This window comes from Lates calcarifer, linkage group LG10, assembly GCF_001640805.2.
Source record: "Lates calcarifer isolate ASB-BC8 linkage group LG10, TLL_Latcal_v3, whole genome shotgun sequence".
Lineage (NCBI taxonomy): Eukaryota > Metazoa > Chordata > Actinopteri > Centropomidae > Lates > Lates calcarifer.
This window is the reverse complement of record NC_066842.1, coordinates 15,686,383-15,707,985: the sequence shown is the minus strand read 5'-3', so window position 1 is coordinate 15,707,985 and position 21,603 is coordinate 15,686,383. Positions and strand designations below refer to the sequence as shown.

The window sequence follows — 21,603 nt, the reverse complement described above, 5'->3', positions numbered from 1 at the left end:
GATTGGTGGTTAAAATAAATAGAGGTTGTACTCTGATGCAATCCAGTAGCTCTGCAGTAAATCCTCTCAGTACTCACAATCCCTTGTATATATAACACAGACAAGACACCTGAATTTGTCTTCAGAGATTTCTCCTTGAGTCTAAAAATTCTGTATCCCAAGTAGATTTAACTTCAGTCTTATTGAATGGAATTGCATCACACTGCATGTACTTTCTTTGGTCTCATCTCTGACACCAAAAACACTGCCAGCAGTGCCAACACCATCCTAAAAATGATCCAAGAATCCTTTCAGACGTCACAGATCTGAGGAAAACAGCAGATAAAACCCAATACTAAGACATGCCAGTTATGTCAATATTAACTTTAATCTTTGACAGCACATTTCATAAATAACAATTAATTATTGCTTTCTCTAATTTGTATTTAAATGATAATAGAGGGTTGGTCATTGTGGGTTACATAGTGCTTGCAGGAGAGTGCAGGAGACAGCATTTTCACAATTCTTCAACTGTTAAATTAAATGCGACATCAACATAATACCTAGCATTTTAAAGAACCTGTGAGCTATTCATTGTCTGATTTTTGCAGAGACAACTGAACAGTTTAGAAACAAACAGCATGACTATGAATCCATATAATCAGTAAAGTGTGTCCATAGTGGAGTCTATTGTTTTACACAGACACAACAGGATGCCTTTATACAGAAAAATATGCCACAAATTCATTATACCATAATAACATGGCCACAATTCTATCAAAGATCTAATGAAGCAAAAATATTTACAATGAGAGAAGGGAAAAAAACTTTCTGACAAAATGGCTAAGACTATTTGAACTGACACAATTAGGACACCAGTTTGGTTTCAGTGTTTCACCAGTGGAGGATTTCATGGGCACAGCTCTGTGCAGTTTGTGACCCCAAACTGAAATAAACAAGGAGGAACAGGCCAGACGTTTCACAGTATAACAAGCATAATAATATAACATTTTATAGCATATTATAGTGTGGGAACATTATCTTTCTTTAGTATATTTACTAAGATATTCAATGAATGACGTCAAGAAAAATGTTTATATAATAAGGCCTGAGTCCTGATATTTCAGATCACAACACACTACGACATAAAACAAACAAACAAACAGATTTTGGCCATGCATGTGCTTAGTTTAAAATTCAAGTGCAAGCAATACAGCAGTAGAGGGAGAGTTATAGTCGTCCTAGGGTCAGATACAGTAAATGGTGTGAGCTGGGAAAGTATCTACTGTGGATGTGATATTATGAATGACTCTCTATTTCTCCTCGAGGAAACAGAATTTCACAGTGTAAACAAGCATAGGAAAAATCTGACTATTTCCTGGAGCAAATAAAGTATCTAAGACATTTACATTGGTGAACAAGGCAATATGTTTGGAGCTGGAGTGACTTTATCTGGTCCACTGTCCTTTTTTTATGATAAAGTCACATTTCTCAAGTGTCTGAATGTACCTCCTTTTCCCACAAGATGGAAAGATGAATACTTTAACCCATCAGCATTCCTGCAGTAAGTTGCAGAGCGGGGGGGTGGGGGGGGTGGGTGCTGAACTTCGTGCTTATCCATCAGGGTCAGAGGTCAACCCCTTTAACCAGAGCCATCTCCAGGGTGACGGTGAAATCATTGAGCGTGTGTAGTATGCGAGACAGCGAGTGCACGGCCGCACGGTCCCGCAGCAGAGCACCTTCGTCGTACGTCCGCGCTGTCAGAGGACACTCCGCCAACAGGGGGAGCCACTGAGAGAGGAGCCGGTCCCTGTTGGGAGGAGCAGGTCAGGGGTCAATAATGAAGAAGGTCTAGAAGATCTAATACCTTTAGACAAAGTTACAGGCATTGGACACAATACAACCCAAATATACTGCTTAACTGTTCTTACTGTTTCCTTTATTGACACATGGAGAGAAACAGAAAGCAACAGAAACACATGGCTTATTGACAAGACCCAAACACATTTGACTGCACGTCTCTACATGTTTAGCCACAATAATCCCACCGCTATCCTCTTTATGACGACTGCCTACATCATTTGGCTCAGTCTCCATACAGTATTTCACATCTATCAAATTTACTAATAGAAATCTGAATTCTTTTTCTGCCTCTTATTAGACTGTCAGAAGATGAAGGCTGATACTCTCCCTTCCTGCACTGTACGGCATGTAAATAGGTCACTGAGAGAAAACAGTCATGCTGCAGGCCACTTCCTCGTGCCCTCAGGAAGGAAACTGTATGACCTTTTCACAACACAATGTAATGACCAGGATGCTTTTTAAAAATAGATCACAAATCTATGTCTTTCTATTCATTTTTGTATTAGTCTCTTTCTTTCTGAAAGTTCCTTCAGTCAAGTACACTTCCAGTCATGTGAGGAGGGTGATGTTCTTTCATTTTTTCCTTATTTTCTTTGTGTTTTTTGGGGGAGTTTTTCCTTTTCCTTTTCAAGTTACTCTTTAGGTCTCTCTTGCTTGAGTTTTTAAACATGTCATTTTTCAAATTATGACCACTCACCTGATTCCCAGGCAGACAAACAGCTGGAACTTTCCCTCTTTTCCAATGTTTCGGGGCGAGGCATTGATGGCAGTTGACGTAGTGACACAGCGAGTCACAAGGTGCACCCTTTGTCAGTGTTGTTGATCCATGTAGGTCGCCCATCTGATCAGGCTGTCTCCATGGAGACCACTGCCTTCTCTGTGGGAAAGAGTTGGTCATACTCTCAGTGCTTACTTATAATACTGACAATAAATAAGATAAGGCCATAAAAACACACTGGATACATGGTCTAAGTTAAACACGTCAGTCATGCTTTGTTGCATGCAATTTGATCTGCGAGACTCACAGCCACTGCCACTAGATGGAGACATTAAATAGACATCTGTGAGAAGGAAAACATCACTTTTTATGGATGCTCCTAATGAACTGAGACTAACAGTACATACCGACAAAGTCCCAAACAAACACGTTCCTCTGGAAAAGACGGTTGGATCTGAAGCCGTGGAGGAGGAACTTCTCCAAGGACAGCACCAGCCCTCCTTCGCCACATAACAACACGGTCAAGTTTCCCCTCTGGGAGCAGAGAAATGAGAACAGAGAGTTAACAGAGCCACTGTAAGCAAGAGGCTCATCTTACAGCTACAGTAAATCCGCTCGAATAAGTGATAGAAAGCGCTGCAGTTTTCCAAAATCCTCCACAACGGAGAACAATTTGTTTCTTTTTTTTCAATTCAAGAAGGCTCCTCTTTCATTTACTGAGAGGAAATAAACAGAACAGAGCCTGTACATTAAAGCCTGAAGATGTTATTACAATCAATTGGAGGCCCATTACAGATAAACTAAAGCAATCCATCATTTCTTCTCAGCGCTTTTAACTTGTTGTTGAGATGAGAGAGTCTAGTCTGATACACAAATGAGGCCCAGGCTGGAGAAGCTGGGGTAATGAACCGTGTTGGAGATAAAAATAACACACGCGAGAGGTTGACAGTCTCAACACATCACTGCAGAGATGCTCTCGTTTGCGTTAAGCGTTTTCTCCCCTTATTTTAGCTCAGTGAGCCCACAAGTTGAATGTAGGGGCTGAATCACGGGGGGGACACAATCACCATTACAGTCACATACCTCTTGTTCAGGTTTGTGGAAGTGTTTAACAAGGTTATTTGCTGCCTCCCTCATGTCCTCTTGTACTTCAACAGACAGCATTCCTGACAAGATGAACACAGGAAAGTTAGAAATAGAAACACGAGGATGAATGATGACAAATATGAGGGGGAAGAGAACAGGGGCTGAATAGAAAGGTGATACAGGAGCAGAATCTGTTACTGTGGGCGAGCTCACCAACAAGTAGGTCAGCTATTGTACTAAAGAATGTGCTCTTTGTCAGTACGTACTGCTTCTGCTGCCAAGCGATCCCAGCACTGTCCGTACGCTCTGAGAAGGAGAGGCCAGCTCCGGAGGCGTCCCTGTCCACCTTCCAGCATCGTCCTCTCCACCAGGTGACACCAGCTGACCAATGAGGACTCGTTCCAAGCTGCCGTCACCCACGCCTTTCCCCAGCCATCGGCCGCACGGGAATCTGGAAGGAAAGAGGACACAGCGTTTCATTATATCCAACATTAGGGGAAAAAAAAAGAAAGAAGTGATTTATTATGCAAGGACATGGCGTAGGTGAGGGCCATCTGTTCTAATCAGCTAGTGTAGAGTGCACATTGTTTATTTTTCTAAATTATTTCAAGTATTTAGCATCTGCTATCATCACAATCACATATATTTAAATTACTGAAAACCATTTTCAAGGCACACAATATATAATTAAACTTATTTACCATCTATCAAGCAGCAGCTGCTCTCAGTTCATGACAACATGATATTAAATAAACGTGAGACCTGAACCAGACAGGTAATCCATCACAGTGAACATTATTTTGTTCATCTACGTTATGTTATTATCATGTGATAAAGTAGCTTTCTCATGGAAGCTCAGACATCCAACATGTGACCGTCAGGATCATTTAGATGTCACCGTATCTTAAACACATCATCACACGTCGAGCTGCTGTCCACAAATATCATTTTTACACACGAGGCCGCTGTGCTGTGAGGTCACAGTCAGTGTTGAATCTTACTTGTAGGTGTGTCCGGTGATCTCATTGTACACCATCACACAGTCAATCAGACACTTGGCCAGCAAACCAGAGTTCTCCTGTCCCAGCTGCAGAGTGCTCAGCCTGCCCAGGTTCTTACACTGAGATGAAAAGTAACATCAGCTTAACATGACTCACTCTCAGGATGGATGCTGCTTTATGTGTGTGTGTGGACATTAATGCAGAGGGGTGTATTTACAAACCTGGAAAAAAATCTCTTGTGTGTTCTTCGGGATCTGTCTAACTCCTGAGTCACCCAGTTCTCCTGACACACACACCCAGGGGTTAACTGTTGCCATCGCAATGCTCAGCTTCTTCATGGGTATAATAACAACACGGTATGGAATACCTGGAGAGACACAAGACACCAAGAGCAATGTTTTGTTAATTAATTAAGTCATTTCCTTCATACTTAAAATTGTCCAGCTTTTGTGACAATACTTTTCCAGTGTCATTTAAATCTGAATCCTATGAGCTGCAGAAAGTTTTGGGGTGGGGGATGGGAGCTGTAAAACACAAACAAAACCAGAAGCAAACTTCCAGTGTCTCTGAAAGCTATAAAATAGCCAGTAAATTCTACCACTTTGTTGTAAAAAGTTTACAGGACTTACTGATGGAGGTGAAGACCCGTGTAAAACAGAGGTAGTCCACAGTGTTAAGAGAGAGCAGGTGGAACAAAAACTGCTCCCTTTCTTCCTCACAGAGCAGGAATGCATGAGGTTTATACAGCTGCCTGTCGAGGGACAAGAAAAGGAAAGTTATAGGACTTAACACAATTGAAATCTGTCAACAGATTAATTATGAGCGAATTCTGACCTAAGCAGCTCCTGGTTTGTAAGCAGCTCTTTAAGGTGCTGGGAAAGCATTTTCTTCTCCAGGGCCAGATGGATCCAGGCTCGGGCCTGTCCCACCTCAGACAGACCCTCACTCATGGTCTGGATAAACCTACAGGAACAACAGACAGACTGGCATGAGCAGTCAGAAACAAGCTCTAATATTCAGCCTTTGCTTGTAACATAATGACCCTTCCAGGTATTTGATTCATCATGTAGAAAAATCAAAGCTTGTGAGATATGTATATATTAGTCTTTTTTTTTTAATCGTCGTAAACCTCAGCCAAGATATCTGTTACTGTAGCCTGAGACATTTTCATAAAACACAGATCACAAACACAAACCATGCCATGCATCTTACATCACAACATCACAGTATGTTTGCTCTCTTCACCTCATATCTTGTATCAAGGATCCTCTCAGGAGCAGAGCGCCATCATCAAACAGTCTCTGGTCCGAGCTGTTGGACCCTATAACAGGCAGAGAGTTAAACACCAATGATCAGTCGCCTTTTAGGTCAGTGATTTCACAAGCAGAACAAAATAGTAGGGTTGTTCTCTGACCTGGAGACTCAGCTGGTGCCTCCGTCTTCCCCTGGGCTGCCTGGTAGTGAAGCAGATGGGACCAAAGAGCAGATTTCCCCTGTTTAGAAGAAACACGCTTGTCAACATTGAACCAGTTCATACAGTCATTTGTTCATAGAAAGAAAGAAGAAGACACAGACAGTTCCAGATGTTTCTCTAGGTCATCTGTGCTGTTGAATTACATGTCTGTGTGTCTGACCTGTTTCAGCTGCAGACCGTGGCCCCAGGTCCTCTCCAGTAGGTCACATAGACCGTGGATGAGTGTGTTTTCCTGCAGGCCTGTGATGTTGGCTTCTCCCTGACCAAGTTCCACACTCTCCCTCCCCATCCTCTCCATCAGCATCCGTTTGGTCTAAAAAAATAAAGCCAGAGGACGTTTTGTGGCATTAACCTTGAACAGCATTTTAAGAAATCAGTGACAGTGGCGTCTCTACCGTTACGCAGAATGAGAGCTCTCACCTTCAGACGACACTCGCTCAGCAGCCCATCAGCAAACTCTCTGTGAGTCTGAGTGATGGCTTGAGGCGACGGGTCAAGTAGCTTAGACTGACGGAGGCTCCTCCTCATGAACGTGTGCTTCTGTTAAATAAACAAAAAGGTAATAAATCAAGACACAAGCCTTCTAAAGCCTTTGAGAGTTTGTCGGTTTGTGTTTATTCATGAAAAGTACCTGTCTCTGTTCATTGTCCACTCCTGAGTGATCAGCCATCGCTGATCTCTTGGGTTCAGTTCTGCGTGATGCCGTCACACGACTGGACCACCTGTTCACCCAGATAACAAAATGAAATTCACAATTTGCAACTGAAGCTCTGTGTTTAAATCATGAGTATTTTAGTAGACCCTGGCAACTACATGTAATGATAACCAAATGCAGCAGTTTTGGTTCCAGAGGCACATCCTTTGATTAAAAAAAAAAAAAAAAAAAAAAAAAAAAGACTATTAGATAAGCTCAGCATCATCAACATAATCTCTCATGTTCTAAATGTCTTTATTTTAATAGATTTTAATCAGGATGTTAAGTTACACAAAAGTGGATATTGTTGCAATATTTTCTTCATCCAATTTAACTGTCAGTGTTTAGGCCAAACACCTTAAGTGGCAGGAGCAGGACTTATTTTAGTATTTAATATTTATCCATTACCTTCAGCTATTGAACCATTTGTCCATTACTTTTAGCTTATTTCAGCTGTTTGTAGATTACTTTTAGCTAGGTTAACTGGTTATTGTGATAATAATTTACAAAAGCTCAGCGTTTATTTTCCTGCTAAACTAAAGTATATGGATGTCTTGGTTTAATCACAAATTTCTTTCTTCTTTTAAACAAATTAATTGAGCTACTCCTTGTGCAACCTTGTGTACATGTACACCTGGTTGGGAATCACAGTTCTAATGTTTTCTCACTGAACAGAAGAAAACAAAGGCTCACTTATTGGTGTTTTGTCCCTGTGCGAGCACATCAGCCTGCAGCTTAGGGAAGTATCCCGGCTGGTGACGACCCTGGCCAATCCTCATGTCCAGCAGGTGGGGGTGTATGGCTGTGTGGTCGGCCTTCAGCAGCCTGTGCTCAGTTGCCTGGGCTGCAGAGACAAACACAGACTTGAATTCAAGGTTAAGTGGTTAAGTGCTACCAAGTTTGTTTTATTGCAAGGAGACTCACAGGAAGACAGTGCAAGACAAAATGGAAACCTAATGCAACTGACAGTATGATCGAAGACAAAAAAGGCTACATCTGAAGCTAGTGTGAATAATGTGCGCAGGGCATTTTCCGCAGTGAAGTTGGCAGGACTTCAAAGTATGAGGTTTGATGCCATTTTCAAAGCCCTATCCTCTGCTTATATAATGTTCAACCCCCTCCATATTATTTAGTTCACTCCTCTAATTCTCTGACTCTCCCCATCTCTCCCCACGTGTATCAGATTCTATCCCACCCGCTCTGTGTTTCAATTATTTATCAGCTTATTTAATCTTCATTTTCATTTGAGAAATGTATCCATCAGCTATAATATACACAGTTAAATGTTTTGGTATAGGAGAACAAACTGTGGTTGCTGAAAGGCCAAGCAACATAATCAACATATAAACCCAAACATAAGGGCAGATGGTGACAGATTTGCTGACTCCCTCTGCAAAGCCTGGACATCCAGTTCAATCACATCATTTAGCTCAAATGACCAGTTGGGGTTTCATGCGGCTAAATACTGAGAGGAAACTGGTGAAACTGGTGTTACACTTGGTTTGTTGTAGGCTGTCACTAAAATGTACTGCTTCTTAAATGACTGTAGTAACTTAGGCATCAAGTGCTAGTCCATTCCATCGTATATTTGTCACTGCCTGCTGCCAGAGGCAGTAAAGTTGCACATCACTGTCAGCTTTACACGAAAATCTATGGAAATGAAGTCAAGTGTGATTCTCTCCTGGTGAGAGAGAGCAGCAATGATATATGAGATATCAGCTGTAGCACTGAACCAGGAATGTTTTAACATATTTTTTGCTGCATGTTTTGTCTTGCGTTTTAGCATGCAGGAATACAGTATATATATTATCTCGTAGCAATGTGCATGTCTTAGTGTCTTCTTTCATCCTATTTTGATCATGAGCATGTTTACAGTACCTGACTCAAAGAGAGCGGTACATTTCCTGTAGTGACAGTTGTGGGAGTCCTTGTCTGTGTCATACAGTCGTTCTTTCTCCAGACGGTTATCGAACAGCTGCTGCATAGGCTCTCTGTCCGCCCAGCGAGATATCACTTTCCCATCCACAAAAGAAGAAAACATGGATGTCTCCAGGAACCGAGACAAGAAACGCAAGTGGGTCGCGGGCTGAACTGAGAGGAAGGAGCCCTGAAACATTGTAAGACGAATAAACACAATCAGCATCAGCAGGGATTTTCTGTCATAATCAAAAGTACATGGAAAATAATTTTAATATATGTGGAAATAATGGGCATAAACATCGTCCTTGTGCAGTGACATCTACTGAAGTACCTTGTCAAAGCTGAACGTCCCCTCTCGGTTGCTCAGCCACGAGTCCAGATCCAGAGCGCTGTGGATGACAAACTCCTCATACCTGCCAAACATGGCAGCAAAACGCCCGGCAAACACCTCCCTCAGCTGAATGTTCAGCTTCGCAGCCTTCAGCTCTTCCTCCTCCTCTTCGAACACGTGTCCCAGCGTCTTCCCGCCGTCTGGCATTTTCCCTCCTTCGCACCTCCGCGCCAGAGCCTGCAGCCTCTCCAGCACTGCCAGCTCCTCGCCCCCGAGGTTCCCGTTCCTTCTGTCCTCCATCAGATCCTCCAGGACCAGGCTGCTCATGCGAGGGGAGGTGGAGGTGGTAGTGGAGGTGGTGGTAGTGGGCTTAGTGATCACACCGCCCTGTAAAGGGAGCCCGAATCGCAGCAGTACCTCAGTCAGTTCCTGGATCAGCTCAGTCTGGTGTGGAAACAGGGGAAGGTCCTCAGGGGCTTCAACACAGTGGTTGTCAATGTCCACGAAACACAGATTGGCCTGTGTGGGAGACAAATAACACTTAACTGGCTCCTCCATCAGATAATCATAACAGGTTTAACCAGTCATGATGCACAGACTCCTGTTCATGTAGGCTGAGCTTCAACATCCAATTATGATCAGAGATGAAGATTTACATTTCATTAATAGATTCTTAGCGTTTCACCAATGATAAGCCCTCACAAGACATTAGCATGTGAAGGATTATCTAATGATTACTGTTATCACTGCAGCAGGAGAAACTGTGCAGTATTAGGCTTAACAGAACTTTGTGTGAAAGACAGGCACCAATTTAAAAAAACTGCCTCTGCAAGCAGCAGTAGAGCACAGCACAGTCAGCAGCAACACGACCTTCAACACTGACCTCAGGCAGTCAGTTTATAGCCTCTGGGGAAGCTGGGAGATGTACTGTGGAGTGGACAGAGGCAGACATGCTCTAACACTGGCAGCCTACTCTGTGCGGCTTCATCCTCCTTGTTAATGCCTTCACTTCTCAATTAATGTCTTTTCACCCAAAGGAGAAAATGAGGATAAGGACTCACACAAACATATTATTTTTGCACCATTATTAGTGGATCTATTGCTGTACTGATGATTTCCAACCAATCATACATGTATGGTTAAAATATTTCCCACTTCCTTAAAATTGCAGAACTCAAGAAATAAGTGGAAATCCCTAATTCTCATTAATTATTCAGTGAGTCCCATTATTCAGGATCTCTCATGCTCCATGTTTTTGCTTTCAACCCCCCTGCCACCCCAAGCTGTCTTTCTACTGCCTCTTTTCTAGGGCAGAGCGACTTCAAAGAGGCTTCAGCGAGATATTCATGCAGCATAAAGTAATCTCAGTTGCAGGATTGGATTTGAAAGGGGGTGGGGGTGGGTGGGGGGCAGCTCTGAGGAAACGTATCGTCTCAGTTTGACAGGAGGGGGCAGAGGGCAAATTGTCATGCAAGCAGAACGGAGGAGATCAGCAAATGGCTGAGAGAATCTTTTAGGTTAACAAAACATCTGATCTTTTTGTGCACCCTGTTCCTACCTCGTGTGGTAGGTGGAGGGAGGTTCGCTGGGCTCCGTCTCTGCGCTGGATGCCCATCAGGAATGGCACAGGGGCGTCCAGGAGGTGGTGTAACGGCGTAGAAACGATGGGCAGGTAGATGTGCTGCCACTGGAATGGGAACAACAAGGTGGTGACGCCCTCTGCCACCGTCATCAAACGCTGGTAGTCTGGGATGAAGAGAATGAGAGAGAGAAAGAGAGAGAGAGAGAGAAGAATAGGTATTACTGATGGAGACTGATTGAGGTGCTCCCTCCTGTCTTTTTAATAATATCTTCATGTGATTTGAAGCATGTTAGTTAGTGAATAGGATGCTTACCTTGAGAGTAAAGCAGGACTTGTGTCTCTAGAAATGCACAGGTAAGTAGTTGCACCATATTGTCCACACCCAGCAGGGAGAATGCCTCTCCGAGAGGATACTCCCCCAGGGGGAGCTCACCTGGCCCGGGCCGCTGGCACATGATGGGCCCCTGCACCCCGTGGAACCTCAGTGACCTGCCAGGCGGAGGCAGGGGCACCTCATACAGGATGTTGTGGATGTAGCTCTCCAGAGGCAAAGGCGGCGCCGTGTGCGACGTCACAGCCTGGTGCAGCTGAGACAGGAACTGCCGCGAAGCTTGAAGAAAAGGGAGCGGCGTCAGGAGGCAGAGGGCTTTGGACACATACAAAGTGTCACGCGCCGCGTCAAAGGAACCCGCACAGCCTAGGCAGACGGGGACCCCGGCCAGGGACTCTGCGTCTGACTCATCCAAGCTGCTCACAAGAGAGTCCATGCTGGACGTGGAGGGCGAGGAGGCGGATGAAGATGAGGAAGAGGGAGAGGAGGCTGAGGAGGAGGACTGGCGCTCCACATGGTGCATCTGATAGAGAGTGTACATGGCAGTGATGATCTGAGGACTGGTCACCTCCTCGTAGAAAGTGTGGACAAAGCCGTAGGAACGCGTGCCATCATCAGAAGACATTGTGAATGAGTGGAACTGAGGATCGAGTCTGTCTGCCTGAGTGCGGAAGGACAGACCCCTTGGCATACAGAGCTGAAGAGAGAGCGATGAAGAATGAAAAACAGGAGAAAACATATAAGAGGGTTTAGAATAAAGTGGAAATTAAATGTGCACCTTTAAAATGTAGGTGTTTCCAGATGTGAAAATCCAGTGACATGAATTAAATACTGTTTGGTAAGATCATAATTAAATTATAAATTAAAAATACTGCGGTGCCTCTGAGAAGCTGTTTACAACAAATTTGGAAATGCCAAAGAAGGAAGTCTAGACATAATAATTAATTTGATTGACTGTTAACAGCTCTTTTGAGGTGTGTGCTTTCATCATCCTGACCTGCTTTTCCAAGAAAGAACAATGAGCATGTTTCTGGGTATGTGATAAAAAAAAGAAAAGGAAAAGTGGGTATTATGTGAGAGGCACAGAACAAGCGGAAATACATGGGTCTCACTAGTTTTTTTCTAGTTGATTTTGTTATTATATTTTGTTCCTTTTGTCCTCTTTTGTCATTTGCAGCATTATCCACTTACACTCGTTGGAACAAACAACAAAACATTTGTCCTACAAACAGGCACATCTTGTCCTTCCTTGTCATTTCCACTGTTGAGAAAATACAAAAACACTGAAGAAGACCAATTATCTACAATCCACTATCTCACCATGTTGACAGCATCTTTATTGAAGGGGTTCCTGTCTGTGTTTTCAGGATAGCGCACCAGAACCTTCGACTTGAAGGACCGTCGAATGGGGCTCTGCTCGAAGTTTTCACCTGAAAGACAGACGGGTGCATAAAAAAAAAAAAGAGTGTTATGGCATTCTCATGTCAGTACAAAGTGATCTTTGACCTTCATCACTCCTGAATCACAATTCAAGATGAGATGGAAAGGACGGAGCAGAGGACATCTCAAAATGTCAGCAGCTTTGATTTATGAAAAAGCTCAGGCAGGATGACCTTGTCTGACACAGACCCCCCCCCAAAAAAAAAAAAAAGTTCATCTGTTGTTGACAGCAAGGGCCATTCTACAGCACAGAGGGAAATGCCTTCCAAGGGTTATGTAACTCAACTCATTACCATAGAGATAGACTGGAAAAGTGGTGCAACACCCCTCATCCCTGACACTCTGCAGTAGGAAACCCTTTACTCCTCTAAGACAGGAATATGGTGCTTTTTCATACATGGGGAGCTTTAGGCTCAGGATAAAGGATGAGAGATTTCTATACAACACCTGCATGCACACAAAAGACTGGATGTGCAGCACATGCAAGAAATCTCTATAATGTATCCCTACATTCACAGCACATATTTGATGCTTTGCCCTGTCTGGCTCAAGTTTCTCCTATTTTCAGTCCCTGCAGCCTGTGTCAGCTTCTAGCTCCAGTTACATTACATTACAGTGCTGTCTGTGTGAGTAGATGAAGAGGAGCTGCTGAAAAAGAGATTAGGCAACAGAAACTGTAAGTGTGAGTGTGTATGATTCAGAGAGTGTAATCGACTGACAGTGGTGAATGAGGCACTTTCATGAGGGGATGCCCTTGAACAGCACTCTTCACTGTGCTCCCCGTTTCACTAATCCACCATGAATTCTCAGAGTTGATGTTCAGCTTTAACCACCACTGCATTACAAGAACAAAAACAACAGCAAACAGGAAAAGAACAGTCTTCTCTCATCTGCCAGCTCTGACGCACTCATTCAGCATTCAGGAGCATCCACCTCACCTGCCTACAAGATGACGCACAGTACCCAGAGAGAGGAAACTGCGCTGGAGGCGGACTGAGGAAGGAGCACCACTTCAAGTTAAACTGAGTCAGACTCCTAGGTGGGAGACCAAAGCTAATGGATCACTCTGACGAGAGGGGGGAGTCAATGTTCTTTGCTAAGGATACAAATTGGTGTCGGCACTGAGAGGCACAATCGAGCCTTTGCACAAGGACACCTAGTTGCCATGGCAGCCACATCCGCCAACACCGGCCTCAAAGATAGCCATCAGACAGAGCTCGTCAGCTGGTACGTCAGCCCGAGTTTCATCAGCTGACCCAATTAAAACCCACATGCCACCTGACACGAGTTCTCGCCAAAGAGTTTGCACCAAACACAACTGAATGCAGCCTCTCTCTTTCTCTCTTCCTATGTGTTAACAGAGCAGAGTAAGAGGGAGGTGGTTTGTTTTAGAGTTTGAACGACGGCTTAAATGCTTGTTGCGGTTCAGCTAATGAGCACGTTTCCTCCTCTTACCATATTAACACACACACACACAATGTACACGAGCCACTGTGTTATGAAACTCATCAAGTAATGATTATTATCTTGTCACATTTCAGAAAACAGTGACCAAAACCCCAAAGTAACACCTTCAAATAGCTTGTTTTGTCTGACCAGCAGTCCAAGAGCCCAAATATATTCAGTTTGCTATCATATAAGACAAAGAAAATTGGAAGACCTTCACAATTAAGACACTGGAACTAGTTAATGTTGGCAAAAATGCTTTAAAAAATGAATTAAACAATTACTTGATTAAATCCTCAAGTCCTTATCGCTGTAAACACTTCATTGTTTTTGGAGGACAAAAACAATGAAGTGTTTCATATTCATGCCACGGTTTAGACATCCATCACAAAGATTTATGGCCCCAAATGGTCCTCCATCCCTAAAACAGGAGCACTTCATCAGGGATGATTGAGCAGCCGTAAAGGTAGACATCTGTCATATTCACCGACCGAATTATCCCCACCGTCCCATTCCTCATATCATTACAGGAGTAGATGAGGACAAGCATAAAAAGTGGGAGAGAGATTAAAATGGCAGCAAATGTCAGCTGGCACTGACTGATGAGGAGTTTTTCCTCTTTGGCTCAAACAGTTTAAATCACTCTGTCTTTGCATTACAGATTGGTCCGTCCACTGAAGGTGAATCATACGACAAAAGATGACAAATTTCGCCTCTTCATCTCAGCCTGAGACACAGACGTGGTGCTGGGCTCATCTGCTTAAAATAAAGCATGAAAGTAAGCATTGAGTGCCTAAAAATAAACTTAAAAATAACTTAGGCTGGATATCCTGCACAGAGGCAGCATGTGTATTAATAAGACAAGTGCGAGACAGATAGATATATATATATATATATATACACACACATCTCTTTGTAGACATGTGCGGTCAGGGAGTTCTTGTCCTCCGCTGATGTCATCCCCCTGTGACAGTCATCTGGCCCGAACGGGCTCTGGAGCCTTGGCCATTCAGCATTCAAACAGGCAACGTCATGTGAAATTTGATTAGGCTGCAGAAAACACAGTGGCATCTATTGAGAAGCCAACAACAGCAGATTGTCTCTGTAGGCATGCAATAATTGCACACACACATACACAGAAAGAGATACTGTAAGACCTCACAGAAACATTTCTAAGGCTAGTGTACGTGAAGGAATAGACATCTCTTGCTTGGCTGCAGCTCATGGAATAAGAACTGCAAAGGCAAACACATTCACGCAGGGGACAGAAATCCCTTGAAAGGAGCAGAGCCCCCTGCTGCAGCGGGTCTGGGATGACCTGCTGCTGTTACATAAGCTGATTGGTAGAGCTCAGATATGCTAGCCAGCGGCGCTGTCACTCGCCACAGGGAGCCAGATATCACAGTCCTGGCTGGTTAGTTAGAGTACTAAATAATCTGCAGCAGAGCTATGGTTTCCAACATGATACAGAGCTCGCCCTTAAATTCACATTCTTCCTGTCTGACTTAGTGCTATTATTCAAAGACATTTGCTGAACAGAAAAAACAGCAGGTTTGCATGTCTAGTTACCAGTGCTCCCCTGACGAGGTGCTCTACATGAGCTACTTTGCTGCTACAGAGAAAACAAGGAGAAAACAGGGTGTGACTATTGTTTGTGCTCTACGACTCAAACCTGGAAGTGACGTTAAAGGTGTTAGTGTTCAGCACACCTGCGTGGCTCTGTTTCCTCACAAGGACCCGGGCACGTACACACACACACACACACACACAATCACACATGCACAGCTGGACATGTGCAGACGTCACAGAGAGCCCCTGGGTGACTCTGTCCTCGCAGTGCAGAGGAGAGAAACACCACCGGGTATCTCTCATTTCTAACAACGCTATCCTATCCACCACATATATATATAAACTGTCACGAGCCCGTTACACAAGGAAGCATCACTGCAGCTGTCATCACCATGGCAACCCCCCCCCCCACCCGACCCCCCACATCCATCAGCATCCATTTCCTTTAACCTCCTTTGCCACCTTGGGCTTTGGTAAGAAAAGGACAGACGTCTCATAAGACGAGCTGAACAGAACATCACAGAGATGATCACAGATTTCTGACACACACAGGACGGTGTTATCAGGGCACTCGCCCTCACACACAACACTGTGTTATCCATGAAGTACACTGAAGCCTGGATCTACTCCTCCAGCTTTTATGGGCAGATAGGATGATGTTGTCCTCTTTCTGTTCAGTCCTTTCTCTGCTATGTTCCTCATCCAGGTGTAGCAGTGGATGACTTGCAGAAACCAGCAGAACTAGATTCTCTATTCTTACAATACTGTCTTAAAAATATGATCAAAGCACAGTGAACAGACTTGCAATGTGTTTTCAACAAGCAGAGGTAATACAAAGGACAAGACTATAGGATAATATAGTATAATTATCATTTTAAATTCAATTCAAACTGCTTCAAATTTATAGGAAACTGATAATTCTGTTAGATTTGTGTCTTTGTTCATGGTTATGTTTCATACACAAAAATATATACATTCCTTCATTCCTGGATGTTCAGATATATGCTCAAAAATTCTGCCAAAACAATACATTAGCAAATTCATTCAAATTTATTCAAAATAAATTGTTAATGTATGTTATTCTTCACAGGCTACTTGCTAATATTCTGTTGTAAACAACCAGAGATGTGGCGTCCAATCAAAACCAAAACACGTTTAAATGGATGTCACCCCAGAACAAATAGGCCTATATGAACTGTTAACGTTAAGATGTTAAGTAATGTCATCAAACATATTTTTCGGGTATGTATTTCTGTAGCGTGGGTTTGTTTCTTTTCATGTTTTGTTAACCATCTACCTGCTCCATCGTCCGGCTCCAGGCCCGTCTCCGCGTCCAGTCCACACACAACAAAATAGTGGGCGAAACGGCAAGAAGCCGATCCTGTTCCCGTGGCCGCTGCGGTCCCGCTCATCCTCGACGCGTTTATGGTGTGTGAGAGAGCTCCGTTTACTTCTACTTAACGTTGTGGATGTTCATAGCTGATGCGGCTAATCCGAAATGTTGTATCCAATCCCCCCCTCTCCAACTACGTCCTCGTCCTTTCCTGATCCAAGCGCTGGGTTGTGTGAACCCGCCTGCACTCACTGATCCGCGGTCTGACTCTGATGGAGCACAGGATGATCCAGCGATGGTCATCTCGTTTGCTCAGAGGGGGAGGAGGCTGTGTGTAGGCCTGGGAGGGAGGGAGGGAGAGAGAGAGAGAGAGAGAGGAAACAAAGACCTAAGGCATCATCATCATTTTAAAGGGTGTTATCGAAATTCATCATCAACACCCACATCAAAATAATCTTGTTCTGACAAGGGGATTTAGTCATTTTTTAAAATATCAGTGTACTAAGCAATGCATTGTTAATCTCCCAGATTATTATTATTATTATTATTTACAATTTAATATAACATATTTAAGGCTTAAATCAAGGCTTAAGGTATTTGGTGTTTACTACCCTTATGTATTTAAGTTGCATTATGGGAAATGTAGGATTTTGTGTTATTCGAGCTTGACACATACTAGAGGCTAAAAGTCAGAATGTCTCAGACTCACGGCAAAGAGGGTTCATATGATAAAACAAGAAGTCAGACGAAATTAGGCCACTGAGATTTATAGACATGCAGCAGTTTTTTCTACAACACACTGGAAACCAGTGCAGAGACCTGACAACTAGTGCTGTAAAGTGGTGTTCAGTTTTTTTAAAAGTCTATGTCAGAACCATAACAGCTGGGTTGTGAATTAAGAGAAGTTGCTTGAGTTTTAAGACAAAATCAGACGGAGCTAAAAGGCAGTCCAAAGTGTTCAGAATGTTTTTAGTTTAACATATTTGAGTAAACATGAGAAATGAGGTGGACATCCAGTATTATAGGTCATAGGGTATTTATTGAACCATTCAAACACACATAACAAACACATTTCTCATTTTATAGGCAAAATGCTGACTAACTTCATTAAATAAATATGATAATCTAGGTCAATCTCCTGCTGTATCTGTTCTGGTAAACCATATTGCCTGAGAGATATTTAGGATTTGGGTTAAATAAATTCAGTGTCCAAACATCAAAAATGTGCAGCATTTTCAAACACCTGGACTGGCTCATGCCATAAAATCCTTGCATTTAAAATCATATTCTGAAATAATTGTCACATTTTTCATGCAAATTAAGAGGTATGCACCTACACCCATCATCCTCTCTGTAAATATTGTTTAACAAGTGAGCAGATGGCTCCACAGCTTCAGTCCTCCAGCCTAACATGTGGATCTGTCACTTACGGCCCGTCTTGTTAGAGTAAGCGCATAACTTAATATAACAAGGCTTGTATTTAACATTCAATCATTGTTGTCAACCATTTTATGCATAACATTTTTCTTATAAACAGTGATCATTGCTGCTTTGTCCAAGGTTCACTTTCAGCTGCATATCTGTCAGACTGTTGTGGTAGTTGAAAAACAATCGTAGCAGTCCAGACATCCGTCTTCCTGTGCAGCTTCCTACAGCTCCTCCCTGGAGGATTTGCAGGTGTCTGTAGGCCAGTTGAGACATTCAGCAACACCAGTACATCCTAGATCCACCCATCCAGGCAGCTGTGGTTGGTGTACCTTCAAAGGTAAATTTTAACCAGATGGCCTCCTTACCTAAACACCCCAGCTAGGTCTTCTGAATGCAGGGATGGCAGTGTTTCAACTTAATACTCTCCCTGATACACTGAACCCCTCATGTGGTCACAGAATCACAGAAAGTGGGGCCAGAAGCACTGCAGGTTAACCTCACTTAGGTTCTTCTAAGATCTTTAAATTCAACATGTCACACTTATTCATTGGTATCTGAGGCATGCTAAGTAGTGCAGCAAGAGACAGCTGTAGCTCTCCTGATGAGTGTCTCTCTGAATCAGGGGTAGTACGCACATTGGGTCATGCTACACAGGTCATATGGACACATTCTCTAGAAAACTTTTGGCAGTAGGTTTGGGTTCAGAAATTTCACCTGGAAAATATCCTCAGAGAAAGTGGGTGAAGTTCTCAGAGGGAAGGGCACTGTGGATCTTTGAAGGAAAACAGTCTCTGGCAAGGAGAAGAAAACTCTCGGTGGCAGGAAAAAACAGGGAAACGTGGTCTGTTTTTACAATCTACTGAACGAATGGTATCTTCCTGCCTCCTGCTCATTCATCAATTAATTGTAGTGTAAGTAAATGGAAATCAAGGATAAGTGGCTGGTGAGGTGGAATAGATCATTTAGTTTTGTGTGGTAATAATATTGATCTGGGGGAATACTGTAGGTATAGAGAATGTGGGAGTGTAAGCTGAGTATCCACAGGAGGCTACACAGCCTGCTCTTCTATAAGGTTAATGTCAACAGATCTATAATTGAACTTTAAGGGTGAAAGGTTGATGGCTTTGGCAAAGTGTGTGGAAGCAAAAGCTGTGCATGGATCACGAGTGCTGCAAGACAGAGAGAGGTCTATGTCAAGATACGAGCCACCTGGGCCTGAATCTCCCCATCAGGATGTGAGAGCAGCTGGACCAGTCTGCTGTGGAGCTGGGAAGATTCATCCAACATGACCCGGAAGAGGCAATCCTGCTTCCGCCTCAGTTCATCGGCTACCTGGGCCGAGGGCCTCCAGGCCTTTAAGTTCCCTGCGAACGTCAGCAGCCGCAGGAGCACCGCGGTGGCTGTTCGTGCGTCAAACAGCAGCACAACAGAGGCAGGAGCCTTTGGCAAAAAACACACAAGAACAAGATCAAAATGAACAAAAAACGCAGATTATGCAACATCTCTGTTTGTTTTGATAAACGTTTAACACAGAGCTGTGCTAACTAACTCACTGGGTATTCATCCTCTTAGTCTCACCTGAGCTTGAACAATGTCATCCATCATATCTGGATTAGAGGACAAATTCACGAGGACTTTCAAAGCCTGAACCTGAAACAAAAAATATTTCACATATAAGGTCGTATCAACAACTCTACTGCCCTTAACTGGTTTCCTACTACTGAAAAATGTCAAATACCTCAGATGTATCAATAGCATCCTATCATGATTTAAAAATTGTTAGAGTATTAAAGTTAATTTAAAAAATAGTGACCCAAGGACAACCTGAAAAAATACAAACCTGTAATGCTTCATTGCTCACAACAAGCAGAGACAGTAAAAGTGTAATAGATTCTTTCAGCAAGTGTTGATGTTTGTCTGTGACAGAGAGGTTGGTCAGCAGCCTAAGAGCACCAAGCTGAAGCTCTGAATTCACTGGTGACATCTCAATCAGTTCCAGCACTTGTGGCACATAAACCTACAAGACAAAGATAGGATATTTCATCAAACAAGTCTGTCCCCCAAAAATGGACATGAATCTAGAAACAAAAAGACCTAATGCTCAGCAATAGATTGCGTGCTATTTGCTGTACAGGATGGCAACAAACCTTTATTTGCTCCTGGTTTTGGACGTTCATACACAGATTATTTAAAGCATTCAGAGTCTGCACTCGAACCTCTGCCGCAGGATCAGAGAGGAATCCAGCTATGATATGAATCCCTTCAAATTCCCGTATTAGATTCTGGAGGATCAGCGATGTAGAAAAAGAGAGCTTAGAGTGAGGTAACTGACAAAACACAAAAGCTGCATAACTTTTTAATTAGATAATTTAAAGTACTTGAAAATACAGACTTTTGATTGACAATAAAGCAGCCACTACTTGTAGAAGGTTTTAGAGAAAGCATACACTGTACCTGATTCACAGTGAAGGCAGCAGCGTTTCCTAACGTAAGCAGGATCCGACATCTGTCAGAGGGATTATTGCTGGTCTGCAGACATGACAGCAGCATTTTCAGGTGCTGTGGCTCAAGGTTGCCGGGGGATTGGTGGATGATGTCACCTATGGAGCAAAAAGAAGCAATTTATCCAACATTTCATAATATTTGATATGTGTTTGCAATAAACCCAGCTGAAGTTAGTGCTCAGAATTAAAGGCACTCCATGTGAATTTTAAATGTTTGCACACAAGACCATTTGAAAATCAATCTTCAGATATTCACTTTGCTGGGACAGTCGGTTAAATTGAGAAATAAGCTATTTGGCCAGAGTATAGTTCAGCTTTAAGTGCGCGTTCTTACCTGATGCAACATCCGCAGGTCGAGGACAGACAACATCCAGTCCAGACACTTTGGCCAGCAATGTGCCCGGCTGCAGGGTAACTTCACTGGGCTGACTGCTCCTGACACCAGGACTCTCACTGGTGGCACCTTTTCTTGTTTCTCTTAAAGCTCCCTCCGCTGATAAGCTTGTATATCCCGTAGGAAGCTCCAGCTCCGGCAACTATTCCAAGCAACGCCTTCATGTTGCCAAGCCTGGGAGTGACAGTACCATCGCCCATGCTGCTGCTAACTGTGTCTGTAGCTCTGCTAGCTAGCTAACGTCAAGCTACAGATGCTCTGAAGCGCTATGACTCAAATCTGTTAACTTTCCAGCGAACTAACCTGGCTCATTAGTTAGCTAGCACCGACGACAACCAATTGAAGCCACTTCAAAGCCCAGCCACACCAGTGTTGACAGCTTCATTGTTCTGAAAACTGGAGAAGTTTGCTGACAAGCCACAGTTGTCAACAATGCTCTGTTCCGTTGTTCCGGGCGGCTCAGCGTGGCCGACCAAATCTTTCGCTGAGTGTCTGCCTATTATGTACAAT

At 43.3% G+C, this 21,603-nt stretch overlaps 2 protein-coding genes across 2 annotated transcripts; both read right to left on the bottom strand.

The window, feature by feature from the left end:
* Positions 1–348: 348 nt before the first annotated feature.
* On the bottom strand, positions 349–17,180 carry LOC108875203 (DENN domain-containing protein 5B-like). Its single transcript, XM_018663958.2, is given in 23 exon segments — positions 349–1,789; positions 2,540–2,610; positions 2,612–2,689; positions 2,691–2,719; positions 2,968–3,094; positions 3,644–3,726; positions 3,913–4,097; positions 4,648–4,766; positions 4,869–5,014; positions 5,277–5,398; positions 5,482–5,610; positions 5,893–5,968; positions 6,062–6,140; positions 6,282–6,434; positions 6,542–6,661; positions 6,753–6,843; positions 7,509–7,659; positions 8,694–8,922; positions 9,067–9,585; positions 10,625–10,812; positions 10,962–11,676; positions 12,300–12,409; positions 16,732–17,180. Coding segments are annotated over 23 exon segments (3,819 nt in total). The 5' UTR covers positions 16,847–17,180; the 3' UTR covers positions 349–1,605.
* Positions 17,181–17,786: 606 nt separating this feature from the next.
* On the bottom strand, positions 17,787–21,547 carry armc10 (armadillo repeat containing 10). Its single transcript, XM_018663967.2, is given in 7 exon segments — positions 17,787–19,635; positions 19,774–19,845; positions 20,036–20,212; positions 20,343–20,477; positions 20,650–20,795; positions 21,034–21,166; positions 21,168–21,547. Coding segments are annotated over 7 exon segments (1,041 nt in total). The 5' UTR covers positions 21,294–21,547; the 3' UTR covers positions 17,787–19,383.
* Positions 21,548–21,603: the final 56 nt, after the last annotated feature.